This window comes from Erpetoichthys calabaricus, chromosome 13 (assembly GCF_900747795.2).
Source record: "Erpetoichthys calabaricus chromosome 13, fErpCal1.3, whole genome shotgun sequence".
Classification (NCBI taxonomy): Eukaryota; Metazoa; Chordata; class Cladistia; order Polypteriformes; family Polypteridae; genus Erpetoichthys; species Erpetoichthys calabaricus.
This window is the reverse complement of record NC_041406.2, coordinates 112,308,714-112,327,517: the sequence shown is the minus strand read 5'-3', so window position 1 is coordinate 112,327,517 and position 18,804 is coordinate 112,308,714. Positions and strand designations below refer to the sequence as shown.

The following is an 18,804-nucleotide window of genomic DNA, read 5'->3' as shown; positions in this document are numbered from 1 at the left end:
GCTGCTTCCTGAAACGACATGCTGCACAGTGCTTCGCATACTTAAAAGCTCAAAGGGCATGTATTGATTTTTGACTGAAAAACAAACTCTGTCTCTCTCTCTCTCTCTCTCTCTCTCCCTGCTCCTGACGGAGGGGGTGTGAGCTGCCGCCTTCAACAGCTTTGTGCCGCGGTGCTTTGCATACTTAAAAGCCAAATAGCCCTATTGATTTGTTTGCTAGAGATTGTTTTCTCTATCTATGTGACATTCTGTGCTCCTGACGCGCACTCCTTTGAAGAGGAAGATATATTTGCATTCTTTTAATTGTGAGACAGAACTGTCATCTCTGTCTTGTCATGGAGCACAGTTTAAACTTTTGAAAAAGAGACAAATGTTTGTTTGTAGTGTTTGAATAACGTTCCTGTTTCTCTACAACCTCCTGTGTTTCTGCGCAAATCTGTGACCCAAGCATGACAATATAAAAATAACCATATAAACATATGGTTTCTACTTCGCGGATTTTCTTATTTCGCGGGTGGCTCTGGAACGCAACCCTCGCGATGGAGGAGGGATTACTGTATTCTGTTTGGCCTGAAAAAATGGGTGTTCTTAACGTATTGACCAGTAGTGTGTGTATATGTTTATATTGTATATTCTGTTTGGCCTGAAACTGTGGACAATCACTTAGACAAGACAGCAGGTGTGGTCATATAGCAGCTTTATTTGAAACATTGTCACAGTGAGCAGGTTTCAGAAAAGCAGGCAATCAATATTACATGACAGCGTCAGGGCTCTTCTGAACCCTGTTTATTGGGTGGGGCAAGTTTTTATACCCCTAGAATGCGTGATTTAATATTCATTATGAAAATGCAACAGTCAACACTTTATTATACACAATCCTTGAGCCCCTTCAATGCTCCTTGTGCAACTTGATTCCTTGGCTCCTTGTTATGGCGTTCAGATGTAAACAAAGGGAAAACGTGATAAGGCAGCCTCAGTGTGGAAGCTTAGACCTTGAGTCCTTCTGACAAATATTTTTTCTGTTTGCTCAGCAAAGCATGTTTTTAAAGCTTATTTCTGCTTAACTCCTTAGACAAGGATTAGTACAAAGGAACGAAGAGAACATTCATTTTCCACAGTAATAGAAATTTTAAATGTCAACAACTATAAAAAAAAAAAAATCTATAATATTGAGAATACTGAATTACATTGCTATCACATGTGGTTATGACATGAAGAATGTATTTTCTACTATCTTAAGTTGTCATTTACACAGATATTCCTTTTTGCATTATTATATATAAAAAAATATATTTTTTTTTAATTTTGAGTTTTTCATCTGGTGATCATACTGAGAAAACAAGTCAGTTTCCTACCTTCAGGATAGTAGGTTTACCGCATAGTGTCAGCACACAGTTTGAAGAAAGAGCCCTTTCAACGGTTTGCACATCATGTCACATAAGCTAAAATTATTCACATACAGTTTTCTTTCCATCTTTTTTTTTTTTTTTTTTTTTTTTTTTTTTAAACCTGGATTATTGCTTAAAAGTAAAGGACATGAGTGCAGCTTGAAGTAGTGCTTTTGAAATAAGTAAGGTGTATGCAAACATTCGTAGTAGTTTAATAAAACAACTTCACAAAAAGCAATACATTTTAGAGATCCTTTCTAGCTGGCTTAATAAAAGAGTTTGTTTTGGCATTTGAAACTAACTGAAAAAGCTGTAATCTCTTTGTTAATTGCTCATTTCTGGTGCTGCTGTTTTACTGAAGGATTTTTGTCCAGATATTTCCTGATACTAGAGTGTTAATAATGTTGATCTTAAATGAAGCTTTCTCTACTGTGTGAAATGGGAGTATACCTTGAGTCAAAAAACTAATGACAACATTGATGCTAGCCTTCCATCTGACATTTCATTTGTATTTTGCTGCTTTTGCAAATGACCACTGTATGTCTGAATTTTATTCCATTCGGTTAAAATTAGCTGCAAATGTACTTTCAATTTATTTTTGATTTTTAAATAATAAGAATTTAAGTACATGGAGACATAATTAAACATTCTTTAACTGTCAAAAGGAAAATTTAGGTAGGTTGTTTTCTCAGTATGGATGAACTGCTTTAAGTGGGAAACTACACTAAGCCAAATCTTTGTTTTAGAAGCTATATGGAATGCATCTACCACAGTATTTTATAAAATGTTCTCACCATTGATGGAGGAGTTTGACTTAAACAAAAGCACCTTCCAACTACTGTGTAGCTTTTAAAAAAGACAAAACATTATGGCACACATATTTAGCTCATTTACATGAGCTTCAATAACCCGGCTATGCACAGATATCCAATTTCCCATATTCTGGTTTGAAATTTATGTTGATGAGCTGAGTAATTAGTAACCGAACATGATACTTCCCTTATTGAAGTTAAAATACTTGCATTATTATTATACCAGCAGCATTGGGTATAAGGCAAATGCACAGGTACCGTGTTCTTTACAGGGCTCATTTACAAGGCCAAGCATGAAAGAGTGTGCTGTGTTCAATCCAGTAACAGACACCTATGAATAAAGCATTGATTTGACTAAACATAATTTTCTAGTGTTTAATAAATATCACTGGTGTCATGCTTATTTTCAAGTTTATGGTGCAGTATTGTGCAGTTTAATGACATTCGAGCATTTTGCCAAAGGAGAACTCCAGAAGGTTACTTGGACATGAAAACAGGAGTACTAAAAAACCATGTTTCTTCCTTAGCTGGATTATTCTCCTTAATCTGGTTGTGTGTGTGTGTACATATAAACATACTGAATACATACTTTATTCATGCTGGGTGGTCCCTTTTCTGTCTTTGACTCATACTTCTATTAAGGATGCCCTGGTGTCTACAGTTTGGCCTCAGAAACAAAGGGCATGAATAATCTCAAATTTAAAAGTTAAACATTAATTAATTTTCCACTGCTTATCCAAAGCCATGTCGTGGGGGCAACAGTCTTGGCAGTGAGGTCCAAACATCCGCTCTTCCCAACTTGTACTGTGGGATCCCAAGGTAATTTGAGGTCATCTGGGAGATATAATCCTTCGAGCGAGCCCTGGGTCTTCCCTGGGGTCTCCTCCCAGCTGATCGTGCTTCTAAAACCTCCACAGATTGTTGTCCTGGGGTCATTCATAAGATACCCAAACCATCTGAATTAGTTTAACTAGTGATGGCATTGTCAAAAAAAAATGGTGCATGAGATCCATCAATTGTCAAGTGGTCATGTGAATCATTTCCATTCAGCCAGGTTTCTGTAAATGTCATAATGCTAGTCTCTGTAATTGGTCTGACAGCGTGCATGTTTGAAGTTCATCCACTTCATTTTGGTCAGACTGAACATTTCCCATTATAAGAATTGATAAAAGTCTAACTAGGCATTCATGTGTGATAGAAGAAGCCTTACATACATGCTAAATAAGTCCACTTTGAAGTGGCAAAGGTTTTCATTTAAGAATACTAGGGGGCGCTCTGCCACCTACTCACTTCTTTCGCCAACCTTCGGGTGGGCGCTATGCACTAGCCACTTTGTGGCTCTGCCGCTCACGTATGGGGAACCGGAAGTACAATTTAAACAGATTGTTATTTTCATGGGAATTGTTACATATGCATAATAGAACTATTTTACATTACATTAAAGTGAGTAATTAACCATAGTATAAAAATAGTTAAACGTAATAAGTTGAAAGAAAATTGTTTCATGTTGCGTTAGAGGTATTTGTTGCGTTATACGTTTTCGTTCTATTTGGCTTTGAAATTGACACGCAAATACTTTTTAAACTTACACTTTTAGTGTAAAACTTCAGTAAAAACAATATTTGTAATTAAGTTTTCTTAAATATCGCATTGAATTTTGATTCTGTGTTTGGAGTTGCATCGTGACAATGCAACGTATAACTGCCCATGAGTGAATACCATTTCTTTCTCTCTAATTAATAAACTGACTTTTTCAAATGTTTGCCCTTGTGATTTGTTAATAGTCATAGCAAAAGCTATTCTAATGGGAAGCTGTAAATGTTTTAATATGAATGGCATATCAAGATCTCCTTTGGTGTCTAATGTTATCCATGGAAGATGTACTACATTACTTTTCTTGTTGCCTGTTAAAATTGTACATGTTTGAATTGTTCGGCCAATTTTGACTACAACTAATCTTGTCCTATTGCATAGCCCATCACTCATACATAAATTACACAATAACATTATGATACATCCTTCTTTCAACAGTAATTCAGCCGGTGGAAGACCGGACGGTGTTAACGGTTGTAGATATTCTACGGGATATTGTTGCAGAAGATGAAAACATCAACTTACATCACCACCACCTGTTTCAGCATAGTCTATTGATGCGCATTTAACAAATTTGCCATTAACCTGAAATGGTTGAGAGGAGGACGGGACTTGAAAAAATCTCTTGGCAATAGTCTTGTCTTATCTGAAGATTTTCTTTTATAATAGAGAGATATGCCTTCTGCATTTATGAGGCATCCTTATGATAACATAAGGAACCTAGAAATATTCATCAGATTATTGGTATTATTTTCTTGAGGTAAGGATATGTTTATTGGTTGTTTGTAGGCTTGCAACAGCTGTGCAGTTATGACAGCGCAACATTGAAACCCCCAACAACAATTTGTACTATTACTTTATATAGACCACAAAGTGATATGCATGCAGCACATATGAATTTAATTGAACCTCCAATAAATAAATAAATCTGAGCTAAACTAATTAAACTGAATCGTATGTTTAATAAAAGCCATAGAATTTTTTTTTATTTAAAGAGCCAAACCCACTTGACTTTTGCCATTTAAAAAAAAAAAGAAACCACTGGAAAAGACAAGAGTGTATGTAGGACCTGGTGCTGTAAGGCAGAAATGGCATCCCACTCTGCCCATGTTAAAATATCTGTACTGAACTTACTAAACTTCAGCCTGTTTAAACTTAACATGAATTGGCGTTGCTAAATTGGCTTGTGTGTGTGTGTGTGTGTTTGTGTTCGCTGCAGTGGACTGGCACTCCTTTTGGGAATTGTCCCTACCTTTTGTCCGATGCTTGCTTGGATAGGTTCCAGCTCTGGGTAAGTGTGTTAGGAAGATGGATGGATAAATAGATGTATTCAGGGTTTGAAATGAGGCAGTACACATCAATACACCAAACTGGTTTTCTCTTGTTTAAGCACTGGATATATGCCTATATTCGTTAATTTCTTGTAACTTCATTGTCTGCTATGTAAGCTCAATATTCTGTTACTGAAGCACATATGTGCTTTACTGTATCAGTCTAGGCTGGAAAGATATGATCACATATAGGGAAGATACCAAGTGTAATCTTCCCCCGGCCCTTATTATTATCTAGCTGTCTACAGAAGTAAGATGAAAGGGGAATTTGGTGAATACATATGAGACTCACAGCCAAGTCTTTTTTTTTTTTTTTTTTTTTAATATCTAAATCTCACAGCAGTGGTTTGCTTTTTTTGATATGTATAAACTGTTTTGCAGTGTGCATGTTAAGATTTGGATTAGTACTCAATAACATTTTTGTCTGGAAAAGTTGATATTTGCTAAGTTTTGAGCCTTTTTTTTATCATGTATAGATGCTGGGTTCCATTAAGCACCATTGTAAGCTGCAATAACAAAGTATTTTTTTAAATAATAAAAAACAATTCAGTTTAGAAAACAATTTTACCTGGTAAATTAATATATACCATGATTATGAATAAATAGTTTTAACTTGAAAAATACTGAACTTATCCTTTAACCCAAGCTCCCCATATAACAAAATTTTTCATTTTGTTTGCTGTGTTTAAATTATAGCATCTTTAATTAATGATGATGATTATCTGGTTGCAGTTTATCATGTAAGCACTAGTGAACTTGGAAAAGATGACTGACATGGCGATAATCACAAAAGGTGATTAACAAAAGACGTGTTAATAAATCTGCTGATTGTTTAATTTCCTAGCCTTTGTCCGTTTACAAAGTTCACAATTTTAATAAGAGGTTTATTTTATTGAAGAAGCTGACAGGCTCTAAAAGGCACCAAAGTACAATTATCTTGTTATTCTGAAAAAATGTGAAAATAGAATAAAGGGGATCTATTGTTTCAGCATATCACAGAACAGCTATTGTTATTATAAATAGCAAAGGTAAGCCACTAAGATATAATACGTTGGTTACCATTTCAAATTCTGCTGTTTTGATTAATTTTTATAAAAGTCTTTCTAATAAATTTTTATATTGTGCTTGATAAAATGCAGTGCCTATGAACACAGTAATCTCAAGCATGCATTCACATAGCCGATCCTCCTCTCATCCTGAATCCTTGAATGAAAGGGGGATGCCAGCTAAAATGTTTAGATAAATATTAGCATGTTTACTATTATTTTTTAAACTTTGTATTCTGGACTCTACATACATACAGAATTTTGTAGTTTGGAGTAGTTATTTCAAGTATTATCCTCCTTTAACTAATTAGTTTTTTTTCGAGCTATGATCTTGAGACAAAGTCCTCTTGAACAGTGATATGTTGGCACACAGACAAGAATTGCAAGGAAGTAGTGGCCAGCCTCCAGGCTATTCGAGAGCAGATCCTGACAACAGCAGCCTCCTTGTTTATTTTCCATTCAGTATTTCATTGCATATAATGTACATGACATTTTCCCATGGGATAAATCATGGGAAGAATTTGGGCTCATGGAGCTACATTGTAGTTTTCCTGGCATATGGCATGGATACATTATTGTGACAGTCTGAACCTTTGCAGTTTATACTACTAGTGTGCTTTCTTAGTAGTATCTAAACTTGCTTAAGAGTGCCACAGAGTACTAGTATAGCAAGAGTATGTTACTAGAAGTTTTCCCTTATTCTGTTCTGGGTATTGTCTGCATCTGAATACCCAATAACTTACTGTCTTGTAAGAGATTATTCTGAAAAATTGTAACGGCCGACCCCTTACCCAGCCGGCAGCTACACCTCCAAGACCTGTGGCCTGGATAATTTACTGAAGTTAAATCTAACTATCAAGCCGTACCTCTAACAAATTAAACTTTTTCCCCACAATCGACAGTGTAAATATAAGCACACAAAAGCAGATATGTAAAATTAAACTGATTGATTGTATTAAATGAAATAACAAGACAAATGCAAAATAGAAATATATACATATATAAATATTCCTCCACCACAGCAACAAAGAGACACCACCATATATAAATACAACAAACCCTCCCTTGCCCCTGTAACATATAACAAACAACGAACAACAACAATGAATGATATACGGAATGAAAGTTCGTGAATTTGAGTCCGGTTATAAAAACTGTCCTGAATATGGATGACTGAATTATAGATAAATGAGTTGTTTGATTTTTCCTGGCAATTGGAGCAACCTCACCGTGATTCCTCAGCGTGTGGTGGATGACGTTCCGACCCCGGGGTCTCTGCAGATGAAGGATGGAAGACAGTCCGGCAAAATGAAAAACAAACTGGTGCGAAGGCGCGATGTGAAAAAACAGCAGGTAAGTTGAATCCGTGGTTGAAAAAATGGTCTCCTTTCTCCTCTCCTTCTCTTTTCTCCTCTTCCCCCCAACCTTGGACAAGGGAGGGCCGAAGTACGCCTTGAGATTGGCCACATGGATGGTGTCTAGCTTGGAGTTAGTGCCGATACCCCTTTGAATCTGGATATTGACTGGACCTGTTTGAGAAATGATTTTGGCTGGACCTAACCATTTAGGCGCTAGCTTGGCGGAGAACCTTTTGATGGCATCCGAGAGATGGTGAGCTCTAATCCAGACCAAATCTCCCAGCTGAAAGTGCGCTTCCTTATGCCGGGCATTGTACAACTTGGCATGTCTGGATGTCGAACTCACCAACCTCTGTTGGATTCTCTGCCGTAATTCCTCAAGTTTAAATAAATTACTGTAACTGGTGGTTTCTGGACTAGGGGCTCAAGCGGGCCCTTCAGCTGTCTGCCCAGCGCAACCAAAGCAGGCGTCTCACCTGTGGCTTCATGCACAGCGGTGTTCAGGGCAAACCGGAGCTCGGGGAGCCATTTATCCCAATCCTGATGGCGTTCACCCACATAGGAGGCGATCATGTTCTTCAGGGTCCTGCTCACTCGCTCTGTCATGTTGGCCTGGGGATGGTAAGCTGTTGTCAGGTTTTTCTTCACTCCCCAGGCTGTATAAAGTTAATCCAATACAGAGCTCGTGAACTGCGGACCCCGGTCTGAAACGATGTTCTTTGGCACCCCCCAGCAGGTGAAGATTTCATTCTTCAGGGTGGAGCATATTTTGTTGGTCTTGGCATCCGTTAATGAAAGCAGCTCCACCCACTTCGAAAAATAATCGATCACCACTATCAGGATGGTTTTCCTCAAGCTGGTAACAGGAAAGGGCCCCATCAGGTCGACTCCCAAAGTCTCCCCCGGTCCATCAGCGATTGTCAATTGTAAAAATCCTGCCGGTTTACCAGGTGGGTTTTTGAGCTGCTGGCAGGTTAAGCACTTCTTCACGTGGTGGCAAACGTCTTTCCAGACAGACGGCCACCACGCAACCTCCAGGATCTTCAACATAGTTTTTGTCCTTCCAAGGTGACCACCTAAAGGACTGTCATGATAATGACTCAGAAAGTCAGGGATGAGCTCTTCCGGGACCACTAGTTGGTGTTGCAGACCCCCAAGGGAGGATGGAGTGGTCCTGTACAGCAGTGGTCCCCAACCTTTTTGACAGCAAGGACCATTTTATTAGATGCAAATTTTCCCACGGACCGGTCCGGGGGGGGGGGGGCAGTTTTATACACAATTTACATAACATTTCTATTATTATTAAGTTATTAAGCAGTTCGCATACGTTTGCAACCTGATATTTTTCTTCTTTTTTTGCATATAACAAAGACATATGCTTTGCATTTGCCATTCCAACAGATTGCACATCACAAACATTAACACTGTTATCATTTTTTTCGTGTCTGCCGTTTCTATAGGAGGGTGACAATGAGTTAAATTCCAATGAATGTTTTTCAAATGTTGACGAGCAATAAGCAAAAGGTATCACTGAAAACCACAGAAAGCAAAAACAGCAAAAAAAAAAACAGTACGTGGAAAGTTTGAAGAAAGAATTTTTTTTACAATGTTTCTGTTTGGGGATCATTGTGTAAATGTGCACATCTGAGCTGCGACCACAGATCTAACTGCTCTGTGGATGGTTCATTCAGGCATTTTAAGGTCACTTCGTTATAATGAAAGCATCTGTTGAATGTACTTCGTAGTAACGTGATTTCTATAGACTTGTGTCATATGGGGAAACTGTCGGGACCGTAACAATACTTTGTTTTAATACTCTCTCACCTCGGTCTCTCTCCTCTCTCTGCGCTGCTGCAAAGCCCTGCCCGCCAAGCGTTCTGAAAAGTCTGAGTGAGTCTCCGTTGCCGGCAGTTCTCTCGCGGCCCGGCTGTCAGACTGCTGCGGCCCCGTAGTGGGTCGCGGACCAGTGGTTGGGGACCCCTGCTGTACAGAACCCCCTGGAGGTCCACAAAGTGTACCCGGTCAGTACACTGCTGCTGCAGTCCCTCCCTGATGTTCTGGCAGAATGGACTGGTGGCTTGTGTTTGAGCCAGGTCTTGAAGGCTTGTTGGCAGAGGGAGGACCATCTTCTTTGCCTCTGCCAAACACACCATCCCCAGTGGCTCTGACACCCTAGATAGAGCATCAGGCACGATATTGCCACAGCCCTTCCGATAGGTCACCTTGAACGTAAAGTTCTGGAGGCAGAGTACCCACCTGGTTAGACGGGAGGAGGTCTTCGGGTGATTAAATACTCAGGTCAGAGCGTGATGGTCTGTGTACACTTCAAATTCAATCCCCTCCAGATAGTGTCTGCATTTTTCCACAGCCCAAATGACAGCCAAACACTCTTTTTCAGCTGTCGAATAATTCAGCTCAGCGCCGTGCAATGCTCGAGAGGCGTAAGCGATGACATGTTCAGCCTGGTGTATTTTCTGATTGAGCACGGCGTCAAGCCCCAGGTTGCTGGCATCCGTTTGTACCTGGAAAGTGAGCTACGGATCTGGCTGGGCCAGAGCGGGTGGCTTTTGAAGATGGTTCTTTAGTTGCTCGACTGCGTCCTGGCACTCCGTTGTCCACTCTCACGGGACATCTTTTTTTCTTAAGTAGTTCAAGGGAGCCGCTATATCAGCCATCCTGGGGATGAACTTGTGATACCACCCCACTAACCCAAGGAAACGTTGTAAAGATTTCAAATCCGTGGGCGTGGGGTAGTCTCGGATGGCTAAGGTCTTCTCGGGGTCTACAGTGACCCCCTCAGATGAAAGAATGTGCCTGAGGAAGCGGATGTGGGGTTGAATGAAGGTACATTTCTTCATGTTCAGCGTGAGGTGCGCTTGATGAAATCGTTGGAAGATGGTGTTCAAGTCCTGGAGATGTTGTTTAATAGAAGGGGAGTGAACAATGACGTTGTCGATGTAAACAAAGCAGATCTTGCCTATAAACCCCCTCAGTACTTGTTCCATGAGCCGCTGGAAGGTGGCCCCAGCATTTTTAAGCCCAAAACGCATGACTTTGAACTGGAACAAGCCTTCGGGGGTGATGACTGCCGTCTTCCTCTTACTCCCCTCTTCAATTGGCACTAGCCAATAGCCACTGCGGAGGTCTAGTGTGCTGAAAACTGCAGCTCCATGCAGTGACTCCAGAATCTCATGAACCAGGGGCATGGGATATGCGTCCAGGCTCGTCTTTCTGTTAACCCCCCTGTAGTCCACACAGAAACGATAGGTGTCATCAGTCTTCTTCACGAAGACCACAGGGGACACCCAGGAGGAGGAAGATGGTTAGATTATTCCCTCGACGAGCATTCGATCAAGGTGTTCTTTAATTATGCCCTTCTTTAGTGGAGAAACGCGGTATTCTCGGTGCCTTACTGGAATTTCGTCCGAGGTGTGGATCAAGTGAAGGTAACCCCACGGGCGACTCCTAATTTTTCAGTTCACACCTCAGCCCACTTTTTCAGCACCGGCCTCACCTCTTCGGGCTGTTCCTCCACAGGGGCTGCCGCCGAGGTTCTTGCGTCGCTCCTCACTGCCGCGTAGAAACCAATGAATTCTGAGCCCAGATCTTTTGATTTATGTATGAATTCGCATACCCCTTCTCCCGGCACCGTATACCCCCTGGGGCTGAGATGGATGGTCATCCTCATGGTGGTTAAAGAATCCAGCCCAATGAGTAACTGGACGGACAGGTGCCAGTCATCCAGGACATATGTATCCATTTCCCAAAATAAAACCGTATAATTTAAAGCTTGTGTTGTAACTTGTATACCATTTGCTATTTCATTAGTGTAAAGAAATCAAGCAGAACATTCTCAAACCTGCTTACTCTGGTTCAGGGTTGCCAGGGACTTTTCTTGACTGTATTAGACATAAGACAGCAAATAATCCTTGACTGACTGTCAGTTAATCACAGCACCTACTCATACACTAACCCACTCCCACTTACACTCAGGTGTGACAAGTTTAGAACTGCTTAGTAATCTTAACATGCATGTTTTTGGGATCCAGGAACCAGAACCACAGAACCTATACAAAACTCCATTAAAATACATGGATGAATGAGCCAACTCCACATAGAGTAAATACTATAAATGATTATATCATGTTTTTCAGAATAAACAATCCTTTATTAAAGGATTCAATATTCCAAGCATATCTGTTAAATTTGCGCTGCTTCACAATTTTATCTTTATGATAATGTTGTAACGGCCGACCCATTACCCAGCCGACAGCCACACTACCATGGCCTGGATAAATTGCTGAGGAGAACCTACTTATACCAAGCCGTATCTCTGACAAATAATATTTCCCCCTCAATCAAAGGTTAAGCACAAGTAAACAAAATCAGATGTGTAAAACAAGTGCAGAAATATATTAAATAAAACACAATCACAAATACAATAATACAAATCCCCGATGTAAAATATACAGTGGAATCTCGGGTCACGAACATCTCGGACCACGTACAAATCGGGTTACGACCAAAAAGTTTGCGAAACTTTTGCATCTGTTCACGACCACACACTCGTGTGACGAACAAGCCAGTTTCCCTTCCGGTTCGTACGCGCCGATGATTTCCGCACATGTTTAGTCTCTCCCTGTGCATTCCCTGTGCAGCAAGCGAGAGAGAGCGCCCAAACAGAAGTAGTAAGTAAACATTTAGTTTACTATTACACTGTGCATTCTATGGTATAATTAACTATTTTTGTGCTTAAAAATCTTTAAAAGTTTAAATATATATATACATTCAGCTCGTACGGTCCAGAACGGATTAATTGTATTTACATATAATCCTATGGGGGAAATTACTTCGGGTCACGACCAAATCGGGTTGTGACCAGAGTTTTGGAACCAATTACGGTCGTGACCCGAGGTTCCACTGTGTGTGTATGTATGTATGTATGTATGTATGTATGTAATATATATATATATATATATATATATATATATATATATATATATATATATATATATATATATATAGTATTCCTCCACCATACCAGCAAAGTGAAAACACCACATATACAATAACAAAACCTCCCTTGCCCCTGCACACATATAACAAACACACAATACAAATAATGCCAATGGATGATTACTGAAATGTTAATGAATGTGAAATTGAGACCGGGTAAATAACTGTCCAAAATACCGATGGCTGTTCAAAATGATTGTTTGATTCTTCCGAATAAAAACAGAACAATCTCACCGCGCTTCCTCGGTGATGGTGGAAAATAATGTCCAACCCTGGGGTTTCTGGCGATGAATGTGTTGTAGTGATTCCGGCTGAATGAGAAGCAAACTGGGAAAAAGGCGCGATGTAAATAAAGGCAGAAAAACGATGATCAGTTGTTGTTAGGTGAAATCTCTGTCTCTCTCCTCCCTCCTCTTCTGTCTCTCCTTACCGTTTAAATAATAACGAGCCAGATGTAACTGGCAAAATTCCGGTTCTGACGTTTCCAGGGGTCGCTGCTTACCTGCAACATCCTTATCCATTTCTCATTACGGGGACAACATTTAAACAAACACATATTAGTTCAAACGGGGTGCTGTGACGAGACGCGACTGAGTGCAACACTATAAACAACAATACCTATGTGGCCCTGTTACAATGTGATTTTTAAGAATTTCCTGAAAGAAATGTTGACTATAACTATAAACCTTATGACTGTAAGATGGGTAAATACTGTATGTAGTCATGTGGTAGAGACAGAAATGTAAAAGTTTTTCCCTGTTTATTTCATAATTGATGTAGTTATGTTAAGCGCGTGTAGTTAAGTATTGTTTTTCAACAGTAATCAGTTTCTTTTAAAGCCAAATGGTTTTCCTGTCAGCTGAAGTATAATTTATACTTTGCTTCACAGATCTCTGGATGACCCCTGGACCTTGTCATTCGTCTATCCCGTGTACCCTGATGGCTGCCACGTGACCCACAGGATGACCTTAAGTGAGCGGCTCCGCCAGAAGATCTCTGATACCTTCTATCAGCACGGTTTACTATGTGCCTCCTATCCAATTCCCATTATTCTCTTCACTGCTTTTTGTATTCTTGCATGCTGGTAAGTTTTAATTTCTTTGTTACAACTTCGTTGTGTTTGTGTTCTGGTTTAGTGCATTCATTTTATCTTAATTATTGTGAGATTATTCAGGTTTACCCAAATACATACTGAATTACTGTGTGTCAGTTGGAAAAGTAAATAAGAAACAGTTATTTGACTATCTTTAGCATTGTGGAACAAGTAGTTCTTGTAGCAGTGTTTATTTCTGAGAACGTCTGAAATTCTGCAGCATAATTTTAGAACAATTTGTGTTCTACTCCTTTATTCTTCTTCTGATCAACCTTCTCCATACAGCTTGCTTCTGCATCTTGTTCCCAGTCAGACCCATTTCCTTCAAGTCTCCTTTTATTTTATCCATCCACCTCCACTTTGGCTTCCCTCGCTTTCTCTTCCCCTGTACATCCATTCCCATCACTGTTTTGCTCACATATTGATCGTCTCTCCTAATTACATGTGCATACCACGTCAACCTATTTTCCTGTACTTTCCTAGATATCTCTCCCTCTTTGTTGTACTTCTGATTCTTTCATTTCTTATTCTATTCTTTTTGTAACGCTACACATCCATCTCATTATTCTCATTTCTGCCACATCTAATTTCTTCTCCTGTGCTCTTTTTACTGTCAATGTCTCAGCTCCATATATCATTGCTGGTCTTAGCACTGTCTTAAAAACCTTACATTTCACTTTAGCCTTAATTCTACTTTGTAGTAGTGAATTCTGTTGTTGTTAATAGAAATGTTTGTGAACCAAAGCATTTCTGCCTAACAACCGAGCTGTGCTGAAATGTCACTGCTGATGTATGATGCCAAATCAGAATATTTGTGTTTACTCTTCAAAATGATCATTATCCACTCAGAGCAAGGCTGATTGATTTGCATGCATACAGTTACAAGTTTACTTTGACTTTCATGTGAGCTGCAAGGCAATGCAATACTAAAGTCAATAAATAAATAACCCTGCCCTAGCCCTAACTGCCCAGAATGTTATTTTGCTTAACTTGGTTTGTATGGGTTTCTAATATGCAAGACCAGTCTTAAAGATTAACAAATCAAAAAAAAGATACATGAACTTGCTAGCTCCCTGTTCATGAGTTCAAGTTTATGTTTGTGTTCATAATGCATGGGCAGCACACTTAAAAATACTCTTCCTTGAGTATGGTAAGCACTCATAATTTGAAAGCTTTATTTATTGTCTGGCCAAGATTTAAGGAAAAGACAGGAGTGTTTATTTGCAGCCAAACTTTCCAATTTAAAAATGAAGTCTCATTAGTTCATTCTCTGTAATTGTCATCTTTTTTGCTACTCATTGACCTAGTAAATGGACCTTAAGACTTCTTTCTCCTGTATATTAACATGCTTTGACATTTCTTAATCAAGTTATTTATAAGATGCAATCAATAGGTTCTAAGATTCATCAACACATGACTCTGTTGTTATTGCAAGCCATCGACGCATGTGTATTTCATGTATAGGTATAACATTTTTATTGATGGTGCTTATTTTCTGGTTTTCTGCATGTGCTCAGACGTTGTTTAATGAGACAGAATGATGTAGGTAGTGCATTAGGTAAGAGAAAAAAATATTCACTTTTGAACAACAATTTTACATCATATTTTGTCAGATGGCAGCTGAAACACTAAAACTATTAAAACAGGCACATAGTAACCAAGCACTTAGCTGCAGAGTGGTATTCACTTGGCACCAAACGCAGTTCATGTGTTCACATGGGTATTGCTGTACACCTCTTATTTAAGATTTTATTATGTCTAATGGTATCAACATCATATGAATTGTCTTCCAACTGTATAACACATCTCTTAAGGGTTCTTTTCAGTTCTTAACTTTACTTACTTTTGTTGTCATCTTCAAGAGATTCTCTTCCTTCATTGAAACACCAGTTTTTATATATACTTTTTAACATATTTGTGCAGTTAAAAATATTAACAGAATATCATTGTTGTAATTCAATAATTCATGCTACCAGGATTGTTTCAAAAAGCACAATCCTGATTCTGAATGTATTTTTTGTTGTTTATTTCCCCTGAGATACCACCTTCCAGCTGTGTACTTGTGCAAGAAATTAAAGCATGCTTTGCAGTAACATTGTGAAGCAAAAATAAAAAAATCAGCCAAGTTAGTAAACTAAAATTAAGCAATATAATGAGATGGTACATGCTGTGAAAAATACTCCTTGGTCATTTAAGGTAACAGGTCACTAAGGTGCTGGAAAGTTTTTAATTTTCCATTTTTTTATTGACATTTTCGTAGACTTTTAGTTTGAAAATGATTACAGTGGAGTTATTCCTTTGGTAAACTATAAATCCTGATAACACTGTGTCACATTAAATTAAAATGTGAGATATGAATACACAATGTGAATAACTAAATAGATTAAAAGTATGTACTTTTTTAATTTATTTTTTTCTTTTTTCTTTTTTCATGTTGAGCCAATGTTTACTCGGGTAGTATGTGAATAAGTCGCACAATTTAAATGTCCCCACATTTGTGGAAAATTGATTTAAAAGTGGCAAAAACACACATTTTCACTGTACTGTACCACATTGCATTAGAGGCTTTTTGGAACAAAAAATTAAAGGCAAAGGGGCAACTAAAAATCCGATTCTAGAGAGCTTACACATCTTTGGAATGCTATAGTACTTACTAAATACAAATATAGCCTAAAGAGTACTTTTTTGGTCTGATTTCCAAGTGGTGAGTTTAGTGTAAATCAAACCCTGCAAACCAGCCAGATCACAACATCCGTATCCTAAGTTTAGGTAATTCAGTGTTCTGTAGCAGAGACAGACTCAATACAGTGTTGCTTTAGACATTTGCCTTATTTTGTCCTTAATCAAACTGGGTACTGTGTGTTTTTTAACAGGACCAAAACAAACAGTACCCAGTTAAAAAACTCACTAGTTGTTTATATCTGTGGTAGAGACTGTTTAAAAAATTAATAATAAATCAATGAATGACGATGGTCACTTTGAACTATGAATATGAAAATAAAAAACTGCCAGCACATTGAGTCTGAAACATATTGCCTTTGACATTGCTACAAAGAAGTCCGCTCACATGATTGCAGCTTGAGGCCGTAACTGGTCATCACACTCTTTTAGTAAATTGGACCATTACGAGTTTTACATTTTAAATGTAACAGTTGAATGAAATAAATCTTTATTTTGTGGTGGTCAGTGTTTTACATCTTCAAAGTTTTGTGGCTTCACATATTTTTTTTTAAGTGTAAATGTAATCTTAGTAAAGGTGAAAATCACAAGTTTGTACCTGCTGTGTCCCTCTTTCATTCAACAGCAGTAAATTGATTTGTAAAAGCCAGGGTTGAACTTGACTCTGTGTGACAAGGCCTTAATTACTCTCCTGTAATGCCTTCAAACTAACATGACACAATTAGACCAGTTTTGTAAGTAGAAATGATCTGGTATTGCCACTTCATAAAGTGTAAAATCAATAAAGAATTATGCAAGAGATTACTGGTTTTTATTGATGTCAAACATGATTCAAGATGAGAATAATAAGTTATGCCATTTCAGTTTATTAGTCATGTTCTTTATTTTTTGAATAAAGAATATGTGACTGAGAAGTGTAGTCTCCAGACTCATGTAAGTTCTAAGTATTTAGACACTCGTAAATGAAAAATGTGTTTCCCCAAGGCAAAAACAATGTACAGTAATCCCTCGCTATATCGTGCTTCGCCTTTCGCGGCTTCACTCCATCGCGGATTTTATATATAAGCATATTTAAATATATATTGCAGATTTTTTGCTGGTTCGCGGATTTCTGCGGACAATGGGTCTTTTAATTTCTGGTACATGCTTCCTCAGTTGGTTTGCCCAGTTGATTTCATACAAGGGACGCTATTGGCAGATGGCTGAGAAGCTACCCAACTTACTTTTCTCTCACTCTTGCGCTTACTTTCTCTGATCCTGGTGTAGGGGAATTGAGCAGGGGGGCTGTTCGCACACCTAGACGATAAGGACGCTCGTCTAAAAATGCTGAAAGATTATCTTCACGTTGCTACCTTCTGTGCAGCTGCTTCCTGAAGCGACATGCTGCACGGTGCTTCGCATACTTAAAAGCACGAAGGGCACGTATTGATTTTCAATTGTTTGTTTTTCTCTGTGTCTCTCTCTCTTTCTGTGCTCTTGACAGAGGGGGTGTGAGCTGCCGTCTTCAACAGCTTTGTGCCGCGGTGCTTCGCATACTTAAAAGCCAAACAGCCCTATTGATTTGTTTGCTTTCCTCTCTCTTTCTGACAGTCTCTGCTCCTGATGCGCACTCCTTTGAAGAGGAAGATATGTTTGCATTCTTTTAATTGTGAGACGGAACTGTCATCTCTGTCTTGTCATGGAGCACAGTTTAAACTTTTGAAAAAGAGACAAATGTTTGTTTGCAGTGTTTGAATAACGTTCCTGTCTCTCTACAACCTCCTGTGTTTCTGCGCAAATCTGTGACCCAAGCATGACAATATAAAAATAACCATATAAACATATGGTTTCTACTTCGCGGATTTTCTTATTTTGCGGGTGGCTCTGGAACGCAACCCCCGCGATGGAGGAGGGATTACTGTAAATTCAGTAATACTTTTTTAGATTTTAAAAGTCAGCGAGGACTACGGATTCTGTTTGCTTCTGATAACACTATAGGATGTTGTTTAATTTGTTTAAGGCTTTTACTTTAAACAATTCATTTTCTGAATCAACCCCCTTAATTAAAGTGGGCCATACTTTAACTGATAATATTTTCATTTTAATTAGTAACTATAGTAGGAAAGTAGACTGATTTAAGGATTGATGAATAAACAGAGCAGTTTGTTAGTTTTCTACCACAAATGTTCTCTACCGAAGTGTAGTGTTAATCTGCAAATTATGTTTCAGGAAAATAACAAGATCATATAATTAGAGGCAGCAGCTACAGAATATACCATATTTCCAAATTATGGAATATGTTGAGTCAACAGTTTGGATTCCATGGATACTTGAGCATACTAGACATTTAACCCACTGGGGTCACAAGCTTCAAACGGGTAAACTTTGTCTTGTATTTCAATTAATAACTTTCAAATGCAACAAACACTGTCAGAAACCTTAGTGATGTTCCAATGTGTACCTTGCCCAAATAATAGGTGAATTAAATAAAAGCATACCTTCTCATATT

At 38.6% G+C, this 18,804-nt stretch overlaps 1 protein-coding gene across 1 annotated transcript in view; it reads left to right on the top strand.

The window, feature by feature from the left end:
• The window catches only part of scap (SREBF chaperone), a 161,111-nt gene that overhangs the window by 38,051 nt on the left and 104,256 nt on the right, over positions 1-18,804 (top strand). Inside the window, exon 2 of the mRNA XM_028817467.2 lies at positions 13,434-13,628. Coding sequence (XP_028673300.1) covers positions 13,507-13,628 — 122 coding nt within the window. The 5' untranslated portion in view covers positions 13,434-13,506. The remainder of the gene's footprint in view (positions 1-13,433; positions 13,629-18,804) is intronic.